Below are 23,865 nucleotides of genomic sequence, written 5' to 3' on the forward strand. Positions count from 1 at the left end.
ATCGACATGTTACGGTGAGTGAGTCCGCTGTGTGGACATTTATTCTGGAATTTTAAAAACTTTATTCATTGGTTTAAAATTCTTCAGCTCCCTGAGGCAGCTCTTTGCTTTCAGGGAGCTTTCATTCTGTGCTGCCCCCACGCCCGCGCTGACATCAGCGCCTGCCCTCCTCCTGCCCCCGCCCTGGCAGCACTGAGCTTTTCAGCGCGGCCCTTTCTCACTGGCTGGCTGTTAACTGGGCCCTGGGCCCACCCAGCCACCCGAAAATCCTGCCCTATGTGTCTGAACTCTCTGGAAACATGGGAACATCATAAGAGCAGGAGTAGGCCATTTGGCCCATCGAGCCTGCTCCTCCATCCAATTAGATCGTGGCTGATCATCTACCTCAATGCCACATTCCTGCGCTATCTCCACATCCCTTGATGCCATTGGTCTCCAGAAATCTATTGATTTCTGTCTTGAACTTGCTCAATGACTGAGCTTCCACAGCCCTCTGGGGTAGCGAATTCCAAAGATTCACCACCTTCTGAGTGAAGAAATTCCTCCTCATCTCAGTCCCTTATTCTGAGACTGTGTTCCCTGGTTCTAGACTTATCAGCCACATCCTACCCACATCTATCCTGTCACGCCCTATAAGAGTTTTGTAAGTTTCATTGAGAAACATGGTACAATGCTAAAGGAACTGAACAGAAAAGAATGGCATACCCAGTGCCTGGATGTTGTATTAAACTGGTGGGGGAATTAGTTGCAGTATGCTGGACTGAATGACGGGGGCAGGAAAGTGGGGATGGGGGGGTTGGAGGGAGGACAGAGCAGAAAATCAGCCATGGTCCCCATTGCCAAATGCACCAAACTTATAAGGTGCAAGCTCGAAAGTGGAAAAATAAGCAATACATTCACGAGCAATATTGCCAGAAAGGTGTTTCGGGTGCAGACTGTCTAGCTGCACCGAGTTGCAGGTTCACAATCAAAGTGGAGCAAGCGATCAGGCATATGGTAAACTTATTGAAGTGGTTTCACAAGTTCATTCACCATTGTTTTATAAATGAGCATTACCAACCAAAGAGATCTTTCTGAATTTAGTACATACTCGATAAAGATTTTAAAAAAGTGCAGGGCATTGGGCAAACATGGGATTAATTGGATGGCCCTTTCAAAGAGCCAGCATAGGTGTGATGGACTGAATGGCTCTTTTCTGTGTTATAAGGTTCTTGACTCTATGGGGAGAATTTTCTCCCCGTCGTGTGGGTTGGGCGGGAGCGGGCACGGGCGGGCGCACAGCCGATCGCTGCCTGAGATCGGCTGCACGCTGCCATTTTATGTGGGCTGGCCAATGAAGGCCCGCCCAGTGTGACGCACACCCAGAAGCGCTGAGCGCTCCCTGTGCAGGCGGGGGGGAGGAGGGAGAGTCAGGGACTGCGCTCTTCCACGCAAGAGCGCAGAAATCTCTCTGAGGCACGGAGCTGCCTCAGGGAGATTGGTTTGATTTTGAAAAATTGAAAAAAGGAAAAACAAATTATTCAGACATGTCCCCTCATGTGACAGTGTTTATTTTATTTAAAATTTTTATTAGAGTTTAAAAACCTTCATGAAACTACATCCTGCCCGTGGATGAGGTTCCATGAAAAATGTGAAGGCCGCCTGGGCTCTTCGCCTGCCCGCCCGACCTTAAGGTTGGACGGGCAGCTCAGTTAATTATTACAATTGGTACTTAAATGGCCTTAACAGGCCTTTGACAGCTCGGCGGGCGTACAGCCGACTCCAGTGCGTGCCCGCCGAACTGAAGATCGGACTGACGCGCGGTGACGTCGATACGCATGCCCGATGTCACTGTGCATCATTTTACGCGTCGGCGAGCGGGGCCCGCCCCTGCAGGCCAACCAGAGGATTCAGGCCTATGTGTATCATCTATACCTGGAGCAGAATTTTCCCCTTAATGGGCGGGCGGGACCCTCCGGCTGGGCAGTGGGCGGGCAGCTGATCACCGCTGCCGAAACGGGCCCCACCGCCATTTTGAGTGAGTGGGCCGCCTGACGAGAAGCGCTATGTGCCTCCTGTGCAGGCGGGGGTGGATTCCCCAACTGTCAGAACATCTCCCTGAGACTAAGTGCTGCCTCAGAGAGAGCGCTGACAGTGTTTGAAACTTTAAAAGTAGAAAAAAAATTATTAACATGTCCCCCTCATGTGACAATGTCACATGAGATGGGACATGTTAATAAATATCACAAAAAGTTTATTAAACTTTTTTAAAACAGACATGAAACCTCATCCCGCCGGTGGATGAGGTTTCATGTTTTTTCAGAAGCCCGCCAGGGCTCCTGGCCTGCCCACCAACCTTAAGCTTGGACGGGCAGGACCCTTTAATTGGTTTAACTGCCCTGTCAATGGCCTCAATTGGCCATAGACAGGTCGGCGGGCAGACAGCTGATCGCACTGTCCATCCGCCTTCCTGAATATTTAAATGGGGCGGGATGATGTCGGGGGTTCCCCCTGATATCATCCCGCATAATTTTCGTGTTGGCGAGCGGGCCCCGCCCCCAGCTCACCGACGGAAAAATTCTGCTCCTGGTGTCTATTTTTTAATAAACAGAATTATCAAGATTGCCCCTTTTGTAACAATTGGGCTTACAAGTTATATTCATTTCTATTAACTGAAGTTCTGATTAAAGAACAATTGCCCTTGTAGATAGGAAGATCATGTAATTAAATGTCGCTGCTTCTCCTCAAGTGCCGGGCCCAGGTGGTGAAAGTTAAAAGTGTCGTGTCATTCAGATAATGCCCTGTAAACAATCTTGCTTAGACTTCCATCCTGTCTTTCTACACCCTTCTTTCTGTTACCAAGCTGCGGAGAGACACTGCCCAGACTTCACACCATACTAACTGTGCAAGATAGCAACTAGGCCCACTCAGTGTCTTGTTACTCAAAGTAAACTAGCTGCTAGACCTTTTAGCTGAACTCTGAAGCACAGTGAGTTGATTGGGAGTGTGGCAGAGAACTGGAAGATGCCCCAATGTGTGGAATCAGTAAAACGCCCAGCTGTGCGCTCTGGTAAAAAACCTGCTCTGAGTTCAAGCCATTGAAGGAAGTGGGTTTGTAAAATATCTTGAACATGTACAGGCAGCCTGAAGCCAGGCCGTTCTCAATTCAGCATCTTTGAACATTGATAAAATGCATCTTTTAGCTCTTTCTGTGCCAATGAATGGGTGAGGGAAGAAGTGCCAGTGCATGGGAAGGGTCAGCATCCCCCCTCCCAAGTTAAGGAAACTTATTTCCCACTGGTGGAAAATGCCTCAGAGACTACTCTAGTTTAAGATTAATTCACCCATCCAGAGTCTCAAGAGAAATATTATTATCACCCAAACACTTTTCTTTTTGCTGTCACTTTGTAGGTGTTGCGAGCGGGTAAATTTTGGGTCAGAGTTTGCCAGATATTGGAAGCCCACCAAGCCTTGCTCCGGTACTCTCCTGAGAGCCCTGAGCTTTGCTGGCATACTGTTGTGTGGGAGCCAGTGCACACAGGTAGCTTGCTAAAGTTGGCACATGTGTCAGCTGAGGTAGTGAATGGCAACAAGGACGTTCAATGTTTAAGGGCATTGTAACTGAGGCTGATCCTTGTTCTTGTGCACTTCTCCCCAAAAGCCTTCGGGTAACAACCCGGTAGATTCCCCCCACTCCCCAGGCACCTCTTGCAGATGCCAATTGTAATACCTGGCTGAGATCAGCTCAGCCAACCAGCAAGAAGACATCAAACTGGGGAGCAAACTGTGTGGTGCTTCTACCTCCCAGGTCATTAGGGAACTTTCCTGTTTCTTTGCAATCTTTAAGTTTAGGAATTAAAATAACTGTTCCATTGATACTGCATTGACTGACGTCCCGCATTACCCGCTTGGGATATCTTTTGATCTGGCATGCCATTCCTATTGGCCCACAGTTGAATGGCCATCTGCCAGCTGGTCTTTCCTGATGCATTTCTATGGTAAATAGACAAGCTCTGCTTATAGTGGACCTTATCGGAAGATGAGCTGACATAATCTTCCATCAAAGGCGGAGCAAAAGCCATCTGGAACTTAGTGGCCACTTTTGCAATTCCGAACTTACTGGATGACTTGTAGTCCCATTTGCAGCTTGTTGTGTGATCTAGACTTCTAGTGCTATGGAGAGCATGACGTTGAGTGGTCTACTATTGGTTGTGCCTGCTGGGGATTGAGCCTAAATTGGTGTGTGGAATAGGGCTTGCGTATGTGATAGATCTGAACAGGGAGAACGAAGGAGGAAGAGAATGAGGGGATGGATGGGTACATCGAGAAAGGATGGGTGTGGATAGATTGTGCAGTGAGGAGGGGGAGGAAGGGATTGATCTGTACAGCGAGAAAGAGGAGGAGAAGGAGGGGAGAGACCTGTACAAGGCAAAGGAGGATGAGTTTGCAGTGGTGTAATAGAGATTTATACCATGAAGAAAGCTGGTGGGATGAATAATGGCTGACAAGAATTGACAGCAGAATTGTGAACAGTGTTGTGAAGCAAGCCCTAGTGCTAGACTGGAACGCAATCCAAACAGCAGAGGCACTGGCTAATTTGTTGCTGTAACACACCAATAACCACATAAGAAATCAAGGCCTAACAAAGCAGTGTCTGAGGTATCATCTTGCATTTCCTAGAGCAGCCTGAATAAAGCTCCGTTTTGTAGCTAGTGTTTAAGGAGCCTGTCCATTCTCTAATCTTAAATAGAAGCTTTGTTTTAGCCTTGCTGCATAAGCTGTCTTCAAGCAACACACCTGTCATATCTGTCATAGGTTTAATTCATCATAGCTGCTGCTCAAAAGCTATGTTGATGATATTGGGGAATCCCTCTTATAAGATTAGTGATCAAAGGAGCTTGCAGGTTCAATTAAGTAAAGGAAAGAAGATAGGAAATGATCAACAGCCTCATTTTTGCTCCCAGTCACTGACTGGTTGTGCATGGATTCAAACCTTAAATTTGTTACTCGGTGAGCAATTCCTTTAGTTGCTTCTGTTGTTTCCATCCTGTCCAGGCTGAATGCTTTGCAGAGTGCCCTTCTTATTTTTAAAACCAGCTGCTAAAGGCGCCATATAAGTACGGACATATGAAATAGGAGCAGAAGTAGGCCATTCGGCCCCTCGACCATTCAGTAAGATCATGGCTGATCTGTTTTGTGTTTCGAATTTGACATTCCCATCTAACCCCGATAACCTTTGATTCCCTAGCCTAACAAGAACCTATCTAACTCTGCCTTGAAAATATTCAGTGACCCCGCCTCCACCACAATCTGAGGCAGAGAGTTCCGAAGTCACACAAACAGAGAAAAAAATTCTTCTCATCTCTGTCCTATAAGGGCGACCCCTAATTTTAAAACAGTGCCCCCCCTAGTACTGGTCTCACCCACAAGAGGAAACATCCTTTCGACGTCCACCTTGTCAAGGCCGTTCAGGATCTAATAAACTTCAATCAAATGTAAATTGCTGTTGTTGGTTGCTGGTCGCATTGGATCCCACTGTGGAATGCCAGAGGCCTAGTTGCAATGTTAATGGAAATGTGAAGGACTTTAGTTTACTTCACTGGAACCTGGGTGCAGCAGCTTGTTAATGGAGCCTGCATCTTCATGGGCCTGCAATATTCCTTGTCCCCTGAGGGGAGTTGGGGTGTTTATGACAAGAGCGCAGCAAATGAAGGGAAACCTGTTACTATCATACTGTCTACAGCACAGTAGAAGGCCATTCGACCTGTTGTGTCTCCCTTTGAAAGAGCTGTCCAATTTAGTCCCACACCACATCTTATTTCCCCATAACCCTCCAAATTAATCCTCTTCTAGTACATGCTCAGTTGCCTTTTGTAAGTTCCAATGGAATCTGATTCCATCATCCTTTCAGGTAGTGCATTCCAGTGCTTAACTACCCTTTCTGTGTGAAGAAATCCCTTGTCATTTTCCCTCTACTCCTTATGCCAATTATTTTAAATTGACAATATCTAGGAATGTGAACAGGATGCTTTTACTTTGAGACTTTGCACTGATGAAAAGTAGACTAGTTGGCTCAGTTAGGTTAAGGTACATGCAGCGTCTAGTGTGATGTTGAGCCAGGCAGGCCTGGAAGCCCAATCGTTCAATCACTGGGCCTGGCACAGTTCATCTTGAGGGAGAGGCAGGACACCAGTATTGGCTTCGGTTTCCCCACAATGGGAAGGGGGAGAAAACAGTCAAGCTTGGAATCCTGATCCATTGCTGACCATTCCAGCAAGAAGAACCTGGACATGGGGGGGTCAGGCGAGGACAGGGCCCCACTTAGTTCTGATGGCTCCTGTGACTTGCATCCAAGACACCAGTTACGGAGCCATGCTGGTGGGGAATCGTTACCTTTGGGAACAGAACAATGGGGCACCATTTACCATTTGGGAGCCCTGTACAAAGGTTTGGTTTGAGGCCTCTACAGCAGTTACATTACATAAAAGTGTGTTTGGTTATCTCGGAACAGGACAGAGAAAGGATCTGCACCAACACAGGTAGAAAGTCACTGCCCACAGAGAGAATGGGGGAATTCACACAGAGCCTTGGGTACATAGGTAGCAAGTTTCTCATATGCAAACCATTGCCAACAGACCTGGCCACAGCTGATTCATTTGTGTCTATATTGTTTCAGTGCGTTTAGTTTTACACCTTGTTCAAAATGAAATTGATTCAATGGCTGTACTAAAATGGGATAACCAAATATTGCATTGCATTGATGTGGCCCACAAATTGGAAACAGAAGCAGACTTTCTTTTTATCACGTGCAAAGAGAGTGGGTGGGGGTGGGGGGGGGGGGTGGGGGGGGCTGGTGGTGGTCACACAGGTACAATAGCTTAATGGTGTCTCCCTAGCTGTTTTGTGCTTGTTCTGCCTGGGCGTGACTAGCCAGAGCTGCCTATGAAGATGCCAAGCATGTGTCAGGTAAACCACCTAATTCAATCTATTCTTCCCGTATTCCCTGGCCAGCGGCCAAGCTAAATATTTCTACGGAATACAACCTACAAGTGCTTCACTCCACTCCACCTGTCGGCCGTCGAGAGGCCTATCCGCCCTCAGCAACAAGTTGAAACAGTTCAGTGAAGCACAGAGGAAGAAAGCCACTCATGTCGCTTTTGGAAAAACCTTTCTTGGAATTCTTGGCTGTTTGCCAGGCTCTGTCTGCCGGCTGCTCCTCGGACAAACCAATTAGAAAGAATTAGAAAAATTAGAAATTAGAAAGAGTTCTGTTGAAGGGTCACGAGGACTCGAAACGTCAACTTTGTTCCTCTCCGCCGATGCTGCCAGACCTGCTGGGTTTTTCCAGGTATTTCTGTTTTTGTTTTAGAAAGAATTTAATATTTGGGAAGCTGAAGCACAGACCCATTTGCAGCTTGTCAGCACAATAATGCCCGGTTCAATCTCATGTCTTTGTGATTGTTAACATTAAGAAGCTACTGGATCTCCATGAACAAAATCTATCTTCGCATTGACATGTGTAAACTAGATTTCTAGAGTAGTGCCACCAACATTTTTAAGTTGACGTTCTTGAGTGTGTTGATTTTATTTGTGCATTGGAATAATAATGGATGTGATACACTGGAAGCATTTGTCAATTTGTTACCATTTGTGTAAACAGCTCAGATTTATCAATCTACCTTCTTTTGCTGTTTGTCTCTTGCATACTCGTCTCTCGCTTACTGGCTATTTTATTTCTTTATCTAATAACACTCTCATCTGCCTATTAACACCCAATTTCACCCCTTTTTCTATGTCTTTCCTGCTTGTCCCCACTTCCTGTTGCCTTTCTCTCTCCCCTCCCTCATCCTGCCACAAATCAGAACTAGTGGGTTTACAAATGAAAGAAATTGTTGGATAATAACATGATGATACTGCTTTGTTCCTTTCTATGTTGATTTATGATGTAAAGTTCAAAGTGCCTTGTTTATAACACACACCAGGTAATAGCAGGGGTGAGCATGGGGAGTTGGCATGTGTCTCCCCAAGAATCGATGTAAAACAAGCACCAGTATAAAAACAACTCTGAAGTTCTAATCAGATCACTGAGTTAGTTGATGTGCTTGGTATAAAGTGGTACAATAATTTAAAAAAGGAAAGCATTCTCACTGATATGATGTAGAAAATGCAGCAGCTAATCAATGCATAGCAAGCTCCTGCAAACACCAATGTTAAAATGATTGGGCCATCTTTGTTTTAGTTGCCGCTTGAGGGTTTATCTGCTGGTCAGGACACTGGGGAGAACTTCCCAGCTTGTCTTTAAAATAGTGTCATGGGATCTTTAGAGTTTGCCTGAGAGGGCAGACCTGGGCTCACGTTAAGGTTTCATCTGAAAAACGGGCACCTCTGACAGTGCAGCACTCCCTTGGTGGTGTACTCAAGTATCACCCAGATTTTGTGCTCAAGTCCCTGGCGTGGGACTTGAACCCACAACCTTCTGACTCAGAGGTGAGAGTGTGCTCTCATTGAGCCCAGGCTGACACATTAATAATTGCAGGATCTCGGTAGTTAATGAGCAGGCCCCTGGCTCAGTTGACAATTTGCTGACTAAAAATGATTGTTAAAGAGTTTCTGCTCCCAATTACTATCCAGTCACCCATACTGTAAAATGCATGTGTGTGGATGGCAGGTGTGTACAGGATTGTGATGCGGGGTTATTAAAAATGCACCAAGGGAATATTGTGGATAAAAACACAAAAATGCTGAGACCACTCAGCAGGTCAGGCAGCAACTGTTCAGAGAGTCAAGCAAGGTTCACGTTTCAGGTCACTGAAATGCAATAAAATGATTCCATGTTTACTATATATTGCAATCTGTCATTGTGCAGAAAGGAGAGTGTCACTAGTCTAAAATAAAGTAATAATTAAACAGGCAAAGAGACTATCCATTACTTGTGGATATGTGCAAAGGAAAATAATAGTAGCCAATTGCATATTGACTATAGAGAAAGAGATGGTCACTCACGGATTTCCTAGCCACCATGGCTGCTTACTGCACACCATCATCTTCCATGGTTTCTAACTGCTTGTTGAAGTGCACGATGAGGCTTCTAGCCATGGCCATACCGTGTAACCTGCAGTTTACTGTTAAAAGATTGCTATATTTCTAGGGCAGTATATTGTATGGAGCTCCTCCTTGTCCAAGCACCTGAAACAGCAGGGCAGGCGAGGGTCAGGGCAAAAGAACTGTCCTAAATTTGAGGCTCAGTCCAGGCCTCATCCATATGCCACTGGTCAGCTGCCTTCTAGTTGACATGAAATGAAGATTCTCCAGCACTCAACTAAATCACAGGAAGGGGGTTTTAGCTGTGACTTGCCAGTCTGGGGGAAGGTGGGGGGGGTGGAGTGTGGAGACAGGGGATTGTGGGGGTATGGAAATCATGGTGGGGGAGGTCCTGGGACAGGTGAAATATTGTCCTTGCCCTGCTCTCCTGCTCCCCCCGGCAGCACAAAGAAATGTTTTGCACCCCTCTTCTATGTGCAGACCAGCTGCAGATTCCCCATTAAAATGCACTCAGGCTCCTGTTAATGTGTCTTGAAATAGGTCCCGGTAGCATTGGGAAAGGGTTGAGTTACAAACGGTTAAGTAGCAATCCACTTCCACTACCCCCTCTCCCCAACCCACGCCCACCCCTAACCACGTACTTGACCATCCAGTAGGTGGGATTAAAACAAACCCATTGTTTTAGCAACCTCAACATGTGTTCAGGAGTACATTGATTTTCCCCCTTGTGCCTTGTCAGGTTGTGCAGAGGTGTCATTGGGCACAGTTGCTAAGGAGCTATTAATCTCCAACAAGCCAAGTCTTCTTTCCTCTCTCTTTCCTATTGCTGTGTGTTTGTCTCAGAATAGAAGCATTCTACATCCTCCCCTGGAAACATACAATGTGACCTGGACTATTTATGACATGGTGGGGGTCCCATTGTGTTTCCATGGTAGAATTATGAAACCATAGAATGATACAGCACAGAAGGAGTCCATTCAGCTTGTTTTTGGAAAGGCTACCCAATTTAGTCTTTGGCTCTCCTCCCATAGCCCCTATAACTTTCTCCCTTCAAGTATTGCCATCAATTCCCTTTGGAAAGTTACTATTGCATCTGCTTCCACCATCCTATCAGACTGTGCCTTTTCTGTCACAACAACCTCACCTGTTGCTTCCTGTTCTTTTGCCCATCGGATTAAATCCGTGCCCCCTGGTTGTTTACTCTTCTGCCGCTGGAAGCATTTCTCCTTATCCAAACTGTTCATGTTTCTGAACATCTCTGTCAAATCTCCTCTTAAGCTACCCTGCTCAGCAGCGTTTGCAGTTCGACAAACTTAGCATTTCTGCCAGGTACATTAGTAGTTACACACACTAGATTTGAATCACTTGCAGTAGATCCATTGCTTGTTCTCTGCACTTCCAATGCTCTGAGTGCTTCTAAACACCTCGTGCACGTCTCTCCCACTCTTCCTATTCCTGTGCTACCCAATAATAGACACTGAATTGTACCTATACTGTGGGGCTAAAAGTTCAGTGCTTCTGCATTTGAAATAGTCGGGATATGCCTTTGAGATTTTGAAATATTTATGCCACTCAGATCAGTTCATGAGTGTCAGGTCAGAACTTCCTCTACATTCGTGTGTCTCCTTCCCTTGCGTAACTCTGCACGGGCTTCTCACAATTGACCTTCAACATGGACAAAAGCTTAGGTTTCCTTTCACTAATTTTCAGTGAGCCTTTTGAAGCTTCATTCTGAGGTTGAACCTTTGGCTGGTAAAACAGAGCAAAATCGCTTGTGTAGGCGCCACAGCCGCTACTCAAGATGCTGGCGGATTTATCTTCCTGCTGGGAAGTTATAACTGGGGCAGACATGATGGGCCAAATGGCCTCCTGTATGGTAAGCATGCTATGATTCGAACTAAAAACAAATCTTGAGTGCAGTTGCCTTTACCTTTCCTTATACAGACCCAGCTCTCTCATTCAAACATCACTGTCGAGTGAAAACTTCCAATACTTTACAGTGGTCATTACTCTGTTGGTGAATGGGTTCAGTGTGGACGTAGGTTTGGTGACAGGGGGCAGATAGAGAGGTGGGTGCTGCTTTCAATTCTTTCTCTTTGTGGTGAATTAGTACTCCGTCCTTTCACTTCTGGAACATGACATCAGATCCAGCTCAGACTGATTTGAATGTCTCCATCCTGTATAGTGGTTGGGTTCTACACGAGATCACTTTAGAAACTGGTTTGATGTAACCTTAGTCAAAAGGAGTGCTGGAAAACCCCTAACTTTGGTGCCAATTTATAGCAACGACAAGCTTTCCTCTGCAACAGTCTCGAAAATGACTGATTGTTGTGAGAAATTAAAGATTGCCACGGGCGAAGGAAGCCTGTGCTCTACTGAGGTTGAGGGGATGTGAGGTACATTGTTGGGAGAGCAGAAGGAGATTATCCTGCATCTGGCCTGCATTATACCTGATCCGAGAGTGCCCATCACTGATAGTAGGTCCAAAAAGGTGGTAGCCTTTTGCTTTAAAAAAAATTGCTCTCTTTCCAATTTACTCTCCTCAATATCATGAAAGCATTGACTGATGTTTTGCTGGACTACAGTTCCACATGGTCTGTCCAGGTGCCCTTCAGTGCCTCGCCAAAGTGACCACACTTCATAGATGAGCCCAGATACTGAGTGTTGGCAAGGTTATTCAACTGTTAGGGGCATCACAGTTGAGCTCGATCTTCTTGTCACTCAATGTCTACATGTACGCTTCCAGCAGGTGTTTTTGGATAGCAGCCAGGAACTAATATCTTGGTTGTCTATTTAGTTCCTTCCTAAACTGGTCTGAGATCTACTATAACATCACTCTTAACATCACCCTAGGTGAAATCAGGAGGAAATGTTTTCCATGGATACCATCTACTTGTCTCCAAGGACATTGGTGCTCAATACTAAAACAAACTGTTTTAAAAAGAAGGTAACCTTTGCAGCATAGGATTGGAATGCAATGCGCCATGACATGGTAAGAGCCTGGTTCATGGCTGCAGTTAGCAGCAGGGTGAGTTTGTGCTCCATCATGCCATTGTGCTGGGACCTAAATGGATAAAAGCAAAATACTGCAGATGCTGGAAATCTGAAACAAAAACAAAAATAGCTGGAAAAACTTAGCAGGTCTGACAGCATCTGCGGAGAGGAACACAGTTGACGTTTTGAGTCCATATGACTCTTCATCAGAACTAAGGAAATAGAGAAATGAGGTGAAATATAAGCTGGTAGAGGGAGGGGGGGGTGGGACAGGTAGAGCTGGATAGAGGGCCAGTGATAGGTGGAGGCAAAGAAGAGATTGCCAAAGATATCATAGACAAAAGGACAAAGGGGTGTTGACGGTGGTGATATTATCTAAGGAATGTGCTAATGGTGACATTAAGGGTAGAAAGCAGGACAAGCAAGTGACAGATAACTCTAGTGCGGGTGGGGTGGGGGGAAGGGATCGAAATGGGCTAAAAGATGGAGATAAAACGATAGATGGAAATAAATTTAAAAATAGGTGGGAAAAGAAAAATATACTTTTTAAAAATGATAAATTATTGGAAAAAGGGGGAACGGAAAGAGGGTGGGGATGGAGGAGAGAGTTCATGATCTGAAGTTGTTGAACTCAATATTCAGTCCGGAAGGCTGTAAAGTGCCTAATCGGAAGATGAGGTGCTGTTCCTCCAGTTTGCGTTGAGCTTCCCTGGAACATTGCAGCAGGCCAAGGACGGACATGTGGGCATGAGATGTGGTCTGTTGAAATGGCAAGCGACAGGGAGGTCTGGGTCATGGGAGTGTTTGGGCCCTTGGACGGTGAGGAGGAGGGAAGTAAAGGGGCAGGTGTTGCACCTTCTGCGGTTGCATGGGAAGGTGCCGTGGGAGGGGGTTGAGGAGTAGGGGGTGACAGAGGAGTGGACCAGGGTGTCCCGGAGGGAACGATCCCCGCGGAAAGCCGCCAGAGGGGGTGAAGGGAAGATGTGTTTGGTGGTGTCATCATGCTGGAGTTGGCGGAAATGGCGGAGGATGATCCTTTGAAAGCGGAGGCTGGTGGGGTGATAAGTGAGGACAAGGGGAACCCTATCATGGTTCTGGGAGGGAGAGGAAGTTGTGAGGGCGGATGCGCGGGAGATGGGTTTAAATGGAGGTTGACTCATTTGATGTGGGCCACTCATGTGCACCATCTAGTGGACAGTCTTTGTGCTTCATTGCTGGAGAGGGCAACATAGATCTTGACTTTGTACATTGCGGTGAAACGGGCAATAGTGAATCTGTGGCCCGTTTCAAACCTCTCCTGATTTTTATTGCCACCAACTTCACTGCTATTGGCCATTTTACACTGTCGCACAAAGTCAAGACCTAATAAATTTTCTGGCTGCCTTATTCCTGTCTTTCCCCTTTCTGCCTTGTCTTCCCATTGCTGAGAAATGTAAGGATGTCTTTTTCAAAGAAAAGGAAGTAAAGCTTTCACTGACCTCAAGTGCAGCATTTTAGTGACACTGAAATAAAAGAAAGGGAACTTTTCAGATCTAAGACAGTCCCGGCTGCAGCGGATGTTGGTGATTTCACTACAGTTTAGACCCAATAAGAATTGGAGGTGTGCAGTGATAGTCTGGAGATGGTCTTTACATATCTCCTGTTGTGAATGCAGCCAGCAGGAGGAGCTTAACACAGCAGAATGTTGCTACCCTGTAAACACACTGTACCTTATGAGTCACAAGTTACTACAAAATAATTTTATAGCCCTCAATTTTCTTCCCATCTTGAGAAGCCAACGACTCATGGGATGCGGTTCCACAGGTGCTCCAGTAAGTGGCATTCTTTATATAGGAACCTCTGACAGTGCATGCTGCAGCTATCTCAATAGGGCCACACCCTCAACGCACACACCTTCCCAATAAAAGGCGACTGGATAACAATCTGGAGCAGGAACCCCAGTTGACTTCCCTTGGATACATCCAAGGCTAATTGTTTTCCTGGGTTGAGAACAAGAAACCCAGCACAGACCAAAGATCAAACCCGTTTGGCCTTCTTGCCATGGCCTGTTCACTCATTTAATTGATTGGCAATAATGAGATTCTTGTATGACAAATTTTTAGTGGAGCCACTGAAAAGTAATGTGTGTGTCTGTGTGTGTGTGTGTGGCACCAGAATCCCCGTCCCGATGCCTTTCACTTCTCCCATATACTGCAAGGCATCTATTGCAGCAGAACCTTGTTGGTCAAATTTCACTGGCTCATGGAAAACCTAATGGTGTGTTTGGTTTGGGTTTTGGGGCATAATTCAGGAAGAGTCTAGTAACTGTAACAGTTCTCCATGGGCCATCATTCTCTGAATCCTGAATTGGGTCACCTAGCGCTAGGGTGGGTGAAAGGGGCCGTGGTGGGGGGTGGGGGGTGGGGGAAGGGAGGGGGAAGAGAACATATTATAATCCTGCAGATTGAAAACAGGGTGCAGAAATGAGATTTTCAACTTTAATCATCGGAGTTACTGATCCCTTCTCCCCGAATGCCAGGGAGGATAATTGCTTGCATTTTGTCAGTTGAAACTTAAGCTCATTCTTTGATCAGTAGAGATGTTTTCTGTTCAGCTGGCCGAATTTGGATTGATGGGGTGGGGTGGTAGGGAGAAGGAGAAACCATGGGGCTTGAATTTCTGCTTGCTTCTAAAGATGTACAGTTCCACCCATGTTTTGTGTTTTCCCCTCCTCACCTCTCCTGAATTCACTGTCTCACGTTGGAGTACAATTCCACAGAGACCAAGCACGCTACTTTGTCAACCAAATGGGCATTCTTTCTAAGAACCTATAGGCACTGAGTGCCGGCAGCTTATTCAGCCATGAGGTAATACAGTACTGCACATGTTGTACATTATATGTGCATGTAAAACACTGTGCTCTTCTCAACACCCATCCAGGCACAATTTTCACTGGTTAGCAGTCAAGCCTGCTTGAGTTTTGTTTTGCTCTCACTCGCCAACTCCTTTGAACTAAAAACACTGAGGCCTATTGTAGCCATTACTACTGCCCTTGCTGACAGCCAACTGAGCACAGCTTGACGGATCAAACTGGAGGCCTTCCTAGTTTGTATGGCTCAATTACTCATTCAGCAGTGCATTTGCGGACTGAGCCAGCAGTGGGCCTGTGATCTTACATTTAATGCAGTAGCTGCGATATTTGTCAGGCTACAAGGAATTAAGCACTAATTGGAGACAGGAAGAGGAAAGAAGGTGTCAATAAGTTTAACATCTTTACAGTCTGCATTGGGTCTGGCTTCAGCTCCTTACCTCAATAATAATATATCAAGAACCATCAGGAAAATAGACATTTAAGATTGATTTATTTTGATGCAGAAAGGATTAATCAACGATTAGAATAGATCACGTAGATTTCCTTCTGTTTGGGCTGTTGGTTAGCACGATCAACCACAGCGATTTTCTTTGGTTTAAATTTTGAATAATTCACTTCAAATTCCTTTTGGAAATTATGGCCAGAATCTTCAGGTTGACGAGCCCGCCCACATCCCACTCCTGCCCAACACCCCCCCCCCCCCAGCCCCGAAAGGGAGAAAATTCTCCCCTATGTGAAAATTGTGAATATTTAACAGAAAAGAAATGGCAAAATTTAGCTTCTGTTGATTGACAAAAAATGATACCATCGATGACACACTTACAATGCCAAAGACTTGCCTAATGAAGGTCTTTGGGAAGGGTGTTAGGGGCTTATGTCATGGATCCACTCACCAACGAAGCTTCCAATTCACATTGAACAGTCTTTCTGACTAATAGATAAAAAATAGATAGTGGTAAATGCGGGCTCACTCTTAATTTTTAAGAATAAATTGGATAGATACATGGATGGGAGAGGTCTGGAGGGTTATGGACTGGGTGCAGGTCAATGGGATTAGCGGAATAATATTTCGGCACAGACTAGAAGGGCCGAATGGCCTGTTTTCTGTGCTGTAGTGTTCTATGGTTCTAAAAAGGACCGTTTTAAAATTTTAAAACCTATTTTAATTTCCCATATGCGCTGCTATTGCGTGAAGCTCTGTACTGGCACTTGCAAACTCAGCCTTAAGCCTTGTGTTTGGTACTGAAATATGCAGGGGAAAAGATGTAAGGAAAAGTAGAAATCTGGAGGAAGGTCAATGAAGTGATGTACGAATATAAATTTAAATTCCATATCTATAAAGTAATGGGCTGTATGAGGATATTTTCAGATTCCTGAACGGGTTTACTCAACAGTTGAAGTGTGGCAATTGTCAATCCTGTAGATTGGCCCCTGATAATTGTACTGCACCTCACTCCGAAATGATGTCTGCTGTCCCCGGTGTGAGGGGGAGAATTGTTAAGAATATAGAATTTGGCCATTCAGTCCTTCATACCTGCTCTGCCATTCAAGTAGATAATGACTTCTCAAGTTACCTCTTTTTTATAACACAGCTTCCATCTGCCAGCACCCTTTCGTCCCCACTGAGCTGTAAGCTGCTATTCATAGGCCATTGATGTAGTGGCCCAGGTCAGTTATACTTGCTCCTTAGTGAAAAGCACAACTTAATCACCAGTGTGCTAAACCAGGCACGATTAGCCCTTACTGCAGATTAGGGTCCTGTCTGTGCAGTATATTGATCTGAGTCATTCATGTCTCCTGTAATTGTACAGATGGCATTAAAACTCAGCCAAAGATTTAATAGGAAGTAGGTCACAAAAAGCGGGAGATTAGCACCGGAACTCGTCCCTGTTCTGCAGGAGTGATACTTTCAAGGAGTATGCCTCAGGCATGTAGTTATTCAGAATCACAAGCAGAAGCACTTGTTCATATCGTATCTTTTGGAATGTTTGAATGTTCTTCCCTGCCTGGCAACATTTTCCTTCACATCTTCTGAAGATGCTGGCTGGCACTGGGTCACAGTACAAGTAAAAGCCACTCGATTGCTTTCAAGAATGCGATCTGCATCTTTCCCAACCCTTCTTCCTCCACGCTGGGGGTGGTAGAGGGAAGACCAGAGGTAAGCTGCTGTCCAGATTGAAACCAGTTAATTCCATCTGGTCAAACTGGTCTGTTTGGCCTTATTGTACAACCAGCAGTACATTGGCCCAACTGAGTCATTCAGCGAGCTGCATTCAACACAATGTCCACTGCAGATGTATGTCAGGTGATTAATTCAGAGCTGCTTCTGCTGATAACTTTCATAGCTTCCATCTATTGCTTTTACGGAGAATCTTATTGACCAAAAGCACAAACGATTGCAATTCCAAAAGATTTCATTGGCTTTGAAGCACTTTGGGGCGTCCTGATGTTGTGAAAGGTGCTATAGGAATTTCAACACCTACGCCTTTATCATGGTAAATGAACAGCCAAAATTTCCTTAATTAATTCTTTTCTTGGCAGTAACAAAATCACAGAATCTTTAAGCTCGTCTTCTGCTTTTTGAAGCTCTTTGTTTAATCTCTTTCTCACTCACCTCGGTGTGCTCCCCTCCCCACCACTTTTACCTGTTTTTAGAAATGTGGCCCTCCCAAGCACCCCCAGTAGCTCAGGGAGGAAATTCATCGCCAGGGCAGGAGGCTCCCCAGGTTTGATCCTCACTCTTTGCCGAGTTTTCTGGGCTCAAATACAAGGATCGGATTAAAATCAGCCTGGGTTTCCCGCCCCTGGTTGCTATGTTAGGACCTCTGCTTTAAGGGGCATGAGCGCAGACATCAGTTGAGGACAACCGGGTTGGGCTGGGCTACCATTCCCCACCCGTCCCAGCCTAGCCCCAGTGATCAAACACATTACTCGTTTTCACAGGTAAAGAATAGGCAGTGGGGGCGAGGTGCCAAAATGTGAAACCAAACCTCAATATGAAGTGCCAGTTTTTCAGTCATCATTGGAATAAAAAGGATAAGCCTGTTGGAAGTTCCTTAGGTATTAAGAGAACGTCTTGGAGTGCTTTAGTTTATGGATGGGTGGAGCTGAACTACTTTTCAATTGTTTTAAAAACTGAAACTCAAATCCTTGACGCATATGCAAGATTTCTCTTGAAATTTCATCAAGTGTTAATCCCTCCAAGCATGTTAAAAGAGACAGCTTTTTCAGAATTGAGGCTCAGGAAAGACTAACCCTTACCCTTCCCTTTTACATCTATAAAAATACCCAAACCTGTTGTGGTCACAGTATGTGCATGTTTTGCACTTTTTAAACATAAAAAGGTTCTCTGTCTTTTCTTTAAACCTAGGTTTCTAAATGATAATATTTGCCAGAGAATTTCTTTCAGTGTTTGATGGGCTCCGAAAAAACACATCTGAGCCGTGTTAAAACCGCGTGTGGTTGTTAAGCAGAATCTTACTTTATTACAGCCAGGCTGCCAGCGACAATAAAAAAGAACAAACCAGCAAATGTTGGCAATGTTAAGTCATCATTTACTGTAGAGCCAGCCCGATTTCCAGGAAGTGACTAGCGGAGATGTTGTGAATGATGTCGCAGAACTCTGTGTGTCTGCATGTATAGATGTGTGAGAAACGCAAGCAGAGAAAGGGAGTCCCTGCTCTTCCTCCCCATATACAGAGTCAGTAACCCCCCCCCACCCGCCACTCCTCCCTCACCACCTCCTACCTCGCTGTCTTTTTAAATACTCTTTCCTGCACACAGATGATCTCTCTTAGAGATAGCTGAAAGCCAGCGTACGCTTCGGCAGCTGAAGCCTGTGTGACATCTGTCAGTTGGTGAACGACACTGATAGCCATCAGAGGACCTACTGGGGGATCTCTCCAGATAACTGTGGCCATGCAGCGATTCAGAAAGCACTGCAGACTTGGTATAACTCAAATAATAATAATGCTCGTGAACTGCGGGTGATGAAGCTAGAGCTCGGAGGGGGGATGACAGAGAGAGAGAGAGAGAGAGAATGTCTGTTTCAACACTGGCTGACAGACAGGATCTTTATGGCTACATATGGGAGTTTGTTATCAGTGCTGCTGTTGGGAGGACAGGGATGGCGAAGGAAGTGAAGTGTCTGGTTTGTTTTGTAAGGAGAAGCAGGAATGCAGGTCCACGTTCCCAATAGTAAACAAATAGGGCATTGTGTCCCTTCATCACAGGATGTCCTTCCTACAGCCCAATGACTGAGGCAGATAGGAGGAAGAGACTGACATGGGACTCAACCAACAGTGAGTAAAATCACTTCGAACTCTCCATGTCCCAGAGGGGCATATCTGCGTTGAAATGTTTATCTGGTTAGCACTTCTACCATTTCTTCTCCTCTGCCCACTCCCCCCACACACCCCACTCCCAGCCCCCTTCCCTCCCTTTTTGTTTTCCCTTCCTGGGAACAAGTACTTTATAATTACATTTCTTTAAATAGTGTGTATTCTGTTTCTTGTGTAGTAATAGCTTCTTGTAGTTCCACAGTTAACCCTTTTCAGTCAGGAGAAAAGCCTAAGCCAGGGCTATGTTTGTGTGTTTTAGTGTATAAGTGACTCAAGATGACTTACAAGGCTAATGTGTGTGTGGACCGATTTCGAAAGCTCATAGTTTTCTTCCTATTTCCAACTAATTTCTGGTAAATCTTGCAAGACACGTCTGTTCAGTATGTGCTGGCACTGACAGAGTTAAGAGTAGTAAGTGGATTAGAAGGAAAAGGAGTTGCGGGAGTTTACTTTGGCTGTTTTGTGTGCTTCTCAGTCAGGAAAGAAATAGCCCAATCGAAGGAACTGATCACATACCTGGCTGCACGGCATGTCGATTTACTTATGTGAAAGGAGCGTTGTACCTGGAAAAGCCGCCTGCTCAGTTTGACTTGTCTTTCCAAACACACCTCAAGTGTTGCCTTTTAGGTTAACTTGCTATTGGCTGCTATGCTGTTGATGTGTGTCCAGGTACAGATCCCGCCCCACAACCAGCAGGTCTCGACAGCAAGCTCTTGGCGAGTGAATCATCAGATTAAGTTATTAATAGGAAACTTGAAAGAGGGAGGAGAAAGGAAGAGTCTCTTTGGTTTGTACTTACTGAAAGTTTCACTGCAACAATCAACCCTTCAGTATTCGCAAGAGGCATGAGCCCAGCACCTGTTAGAGGAGAAGTGCAGTCTGATATCTGCAAGTTTGTTTGTCTTCCAACACAAAGCTGACAGTACCAGTGAGTACTAATGGTAAACAATTGCTGACATTTAACTCCAGTATGTTCTTTATGTTCCTTCTCTTTTTTTATCCTTCCTTTTTCTCTGTTATTTGTTTCTCTTTTCTATACCTGCATCAGCCTATCTCTCTGTATATACACATGTATCTATTTCTGTCCTTCATTTCCATCTCTGCCCCTTTATTGATTTGAAATATCTATTTTGCTGTTTTCCTCAAAAGTCCATCATCTGATTCCCCCTCATCGGCATATTAGTAACGTTGTGGAATTTTGCCTCAGGACATTGTAGTAAGCGCTCGCTAAGATATTTAAAATTTAGTTTAGAAACTGGAAAGGCTATTTAAATCTGCTTATTTGAGGGCATCATTTTCTCCCTGACATTTTGAAGCCTAAGTACCCCCTTTTTAAAAAAAAAATAAGCCGTTGCTTTTGTTGATTTTTGTAAATTTTCGTTGAAAATCCGGGATGTCAGTGATGTCCGCTGTTGGATTATTGCATCTGTTGGAACAAGTTTGGCTACTATTCTGATGCTGCCAAGACCCAGCACTGCTGTCTACCCAGAGGATGAGGAGACGTCACGGCCGGTTGTTTTTGGGATATTGTTTGCTCCTCTGGATTGTGCTGGGAAAGTTTGAGCTTCCCCATTTGGAAAAAGTAGCAGGTTCCGCTCCTGCCACACACTGTTCCATATTTAACTCTCCGGCGCAGACAACAGCTCCTTCCTCTTCCTCTGCTTGTTTGTGACACTTTCTGAAACAGCTTTTCCACAGCACCCCAGCGTCCCAACCACCGTTCCCCACCACCATCCCCCCCCCCCCCCCCCCCCCCCCGCACCCCCCCCACCCCCCCACACCCCCAGGCACTTGGCCATGACCTAAAGTCCACTTGGAATCACGAAGAAAGACTTCCTGTGATACAGGCTGCAAATCTGTTTTCCAAAGTGTGTGTGGTGGGAGGGTGGTGGTGTGGTGGCGTTGTACAGGGAGAGAGGAGATGAGGTGCTGGAGGCAGCGAGATACTGATGTACTTATTTTACATTTGAAGTTTTCCCACCCTCTCAACTTTACCATCAATATTCCTTTAGTGGCTTTTCTCCAGACTAGATTACAGTATGTGAGACGACCAAGCATGTTAGTTACAGACTGCTTTGATGATTACTCAAGTACTTTCAACAGCTAGACCTATGGCAAAAGTGCCCCAGTCTACTCTATTAGTCACACACTGTCTCAGAGGAAACCACAGAATGTGGACAATTGAAATTAAAAAAGAAGTTTTTTTCTCTTCTCCACCTCCCCCCACTACCCCCATTCTAGGCTTCCACAGAAAGTAGTTTAGATTGTTGCCTCGCTGAAGCCTGAGAAGAGAGCGAGAGTGAGAGCCTACCTGCGAGCCTGTGAGTGTGTGGGGCGGGATGAAAATGGACGTGGAGGATGTGGACATGACCCAGTGGACAGAGGCCGAGTTTGAAGAGAACTGTACGTACATTGTAAATGATCAGTCCTGGGAACCCACCACAGACCATGACCCAACACACGCTCAAGCATCCCTGCCCCGAAATCTGAAGTTCAAGTATGCACGCAACTCAGATGAGGTAAGTGTGATATTTTTCTTCAAATGTATCAAACCTTCTGTTAACAGCAGTTGCAGGTAATTGTTAAATGCTGCTGTATATCTAATCCTTGCTCTGACATAAAGTGCTTGTTGGTTTTCATATTAAATTGCCTCCTTAGCCTTCAGACTCTAAAAGTTATTAGCCTGGAATCAAACATGAAGAGAATAGTCTTAAGTATTCTAGTGCAAAGCATTGTGAGAAATTGAAGGAAATTCACATATATTCATGAACGCATCCAGCAAAATGGCAATGTGCTTGTATTTCACTGTAAGCTAAGGAAACCAGAGTACACTTGAGAGCTTTCCAAATTATTTTTAAAAGGTACCGGCTCCCTTCTGCAAGAATATCTCATCAATTTAAAGTGTCACTGTGTTAATTCATTGATATGTTAACACAATGCATTTTTTAAACAGTGCACTCTAGTAGTTTGTGGGTGGTCAGTAAGTGCTTTGTCTCATTAATCTATGACAGCCAACTAATGTATTTTTATATATATATTCTATATAATATACATTTTATATACATATATATATATAAAATGAGCAAGATTGGAAATGTCTCTATATTCCATTGCATAGAACAAATATTTTATTGCATAGAACAAAAAGCTGTAGTGGAAGTGCCAATTGTGTGCGTGTGTCTGTGTCTCTGTGTGTGCCTATTTGTTTCAAAGCAGATCCCAAGGATGTAGGTAGATTATTGTGGATTTTGTGTGTGTGTGTGTGTTTGTGTGTGTGTGTGTGTGTGTGTCTAAAAGCAGATAATGTCCTAAGGCTGTGTTGTCTGCAGGTAAAGCGATAAATAAAGCTGTGTGTATATTTATATGTGGAACAGTCTGTGTATGTCAAATAGTGGATAATGCTGTTTGTATGTTTAACAGTGAGCAAAATATGAGTAACAAAAAATGTATCTGTTTCTAACCATAACAGAATATAAAACTCTTGACAAAATCAGGGGTGAGACACTCCAGTTATTTGGAGATACTGGTCAATGTCTGCTGAAACAAGGAAGGCTGAGGAAATTTAATCTTTTTTTTAATTATAAAGGGCTCTGATAGGGTAAATAGGAAAAGACTATTTCCTCTGGTAGGGGAGTAAAGACAACAAAAGACTATCAGTTTAAAATAGTCATTGAGTCAGGGGCACATTGCTAGAAAAAGGCAGAGAATTGTTGTTGCATGGAATGCTCTGCCTTAATTAAGGCAAAGACTGTTGCACCTTTTGAAGGAAAATTTGATGCCATTTGAAGTGGAGAAAAATGCAAGGCTATGGGAAGAGAGCAGGGCAGTGTGATCAGTTACAGATTGTTCTAGCAAAGAGCTAGAACAGGCACAATGGGCTGAATGGCCAGCTTCTGTTCTGATAAGTGTCTCAGGTTCAAGCAGCAAGTGTGTGTGTAACATTCAGTGCGTAACTAGAGTACAAGGAGAAATTATCACCACTATTAATGGCACGTTTCCCAGTTGGTCATAGAAGACTGAACAACATCCTTGATTCCCACAGTTTACTTGAATTGCTGTTCAGCTCTTTCAGCACTTGCAGGAAGCATAAAGACAGCCGAGACATTTAACTGTAGTGATTTATCAGAGAAAGCAATGGGTCAGAGCTGCAGTGTGCTCTCTGACCAGCTTTTTTATCAGGTTCATAAGTTTACACTCAAAACAGATCATTGCTGAAGTGGGTGTGTGCAAGTTGTGGGTACAACTCAAACTCATTTGACTATTTTTGGCATTTTTTATACTGCATGCAAAGCGGTTCATTTGAAGTTGAATTTAATTGATTTAGCTCATCCTCTATATTTTGTATTTGACTGTTCGTTAACAGTTACAGGTTTACCTTCTGGCATCGAGCCCTTTTTTACCTCAATAACTTAAGCAGTTACTGTGCCTTAAAGGCAATTGCTGCTTGTAGTTGGACTGATCGACCTTTTATTGCGTTGTCACAGTCATTTGAAAAGTGGCAAAAATGAGGCAGATGCCTTCTGCCAACTTCAGATGGACATTGTGAATTTAGAACAGGCTCCAACTTTATTCTGGCCCCATGTTTATATGTTGTGAATATTTTGGCATCTTACCAGTAATATATGTGCGTTAGGAGAGGAGAACCCAAGCCCTTCAACG

At 44.7% G+C, this 23,865-nt stretch overlaps 1 protein-coding gene across 10 annotated transcripts in view; it reads left to right on the forward strand.

The window, feature by feature from the left end:
* The window catches only part of prdm1a (PR domain containing 1a, with ZNF domain), a 95,960-nt gene that overhangs the window by 43,567 nt on the left and 28,528 nt on the right, over positions 1 to 23,865 (forward strand). For 8 of the 10 annotated variants that reach the window (XM_078542496.1, XM_078542493.1, XM_078542503.1 and 5 more), the window contains one exon: positions 21,448 to 21,725. In XM_078542496.1, the coding sequence (XP_078398622.1) occupies positions 21,546 to 21,725 (180 nt within the window). In that variant the 5' untranslated portion in view covers positions 21,448 to 21,545. Of the gene's footprint in view, positions 1 to 19,660; positions 20,148 to 21,447; positions 21,726 to 23,865 lie in introns of those variants that run through there. The other 2 variants (XM_078542497.1, XM_078542502.1) reach the window with 2 other exon arrangements.

The sequence above is a fragment of the Cetorhinus maximus genome, chromosome 5 (assembly GCF_964194155.1).
Source record: "Cetorhinus maximus chromosome 5, sCetMax3.hap1.1, whole genome shotgun sequence".
Classification (NCBI taxonomy): domain Eukaryota; kingdom Metazoa; phylum Chordata; class Chondrichthyes; order Lamniformes; family Cetorhinidae; genus Cetorhinus; species Cetorhinus maximus.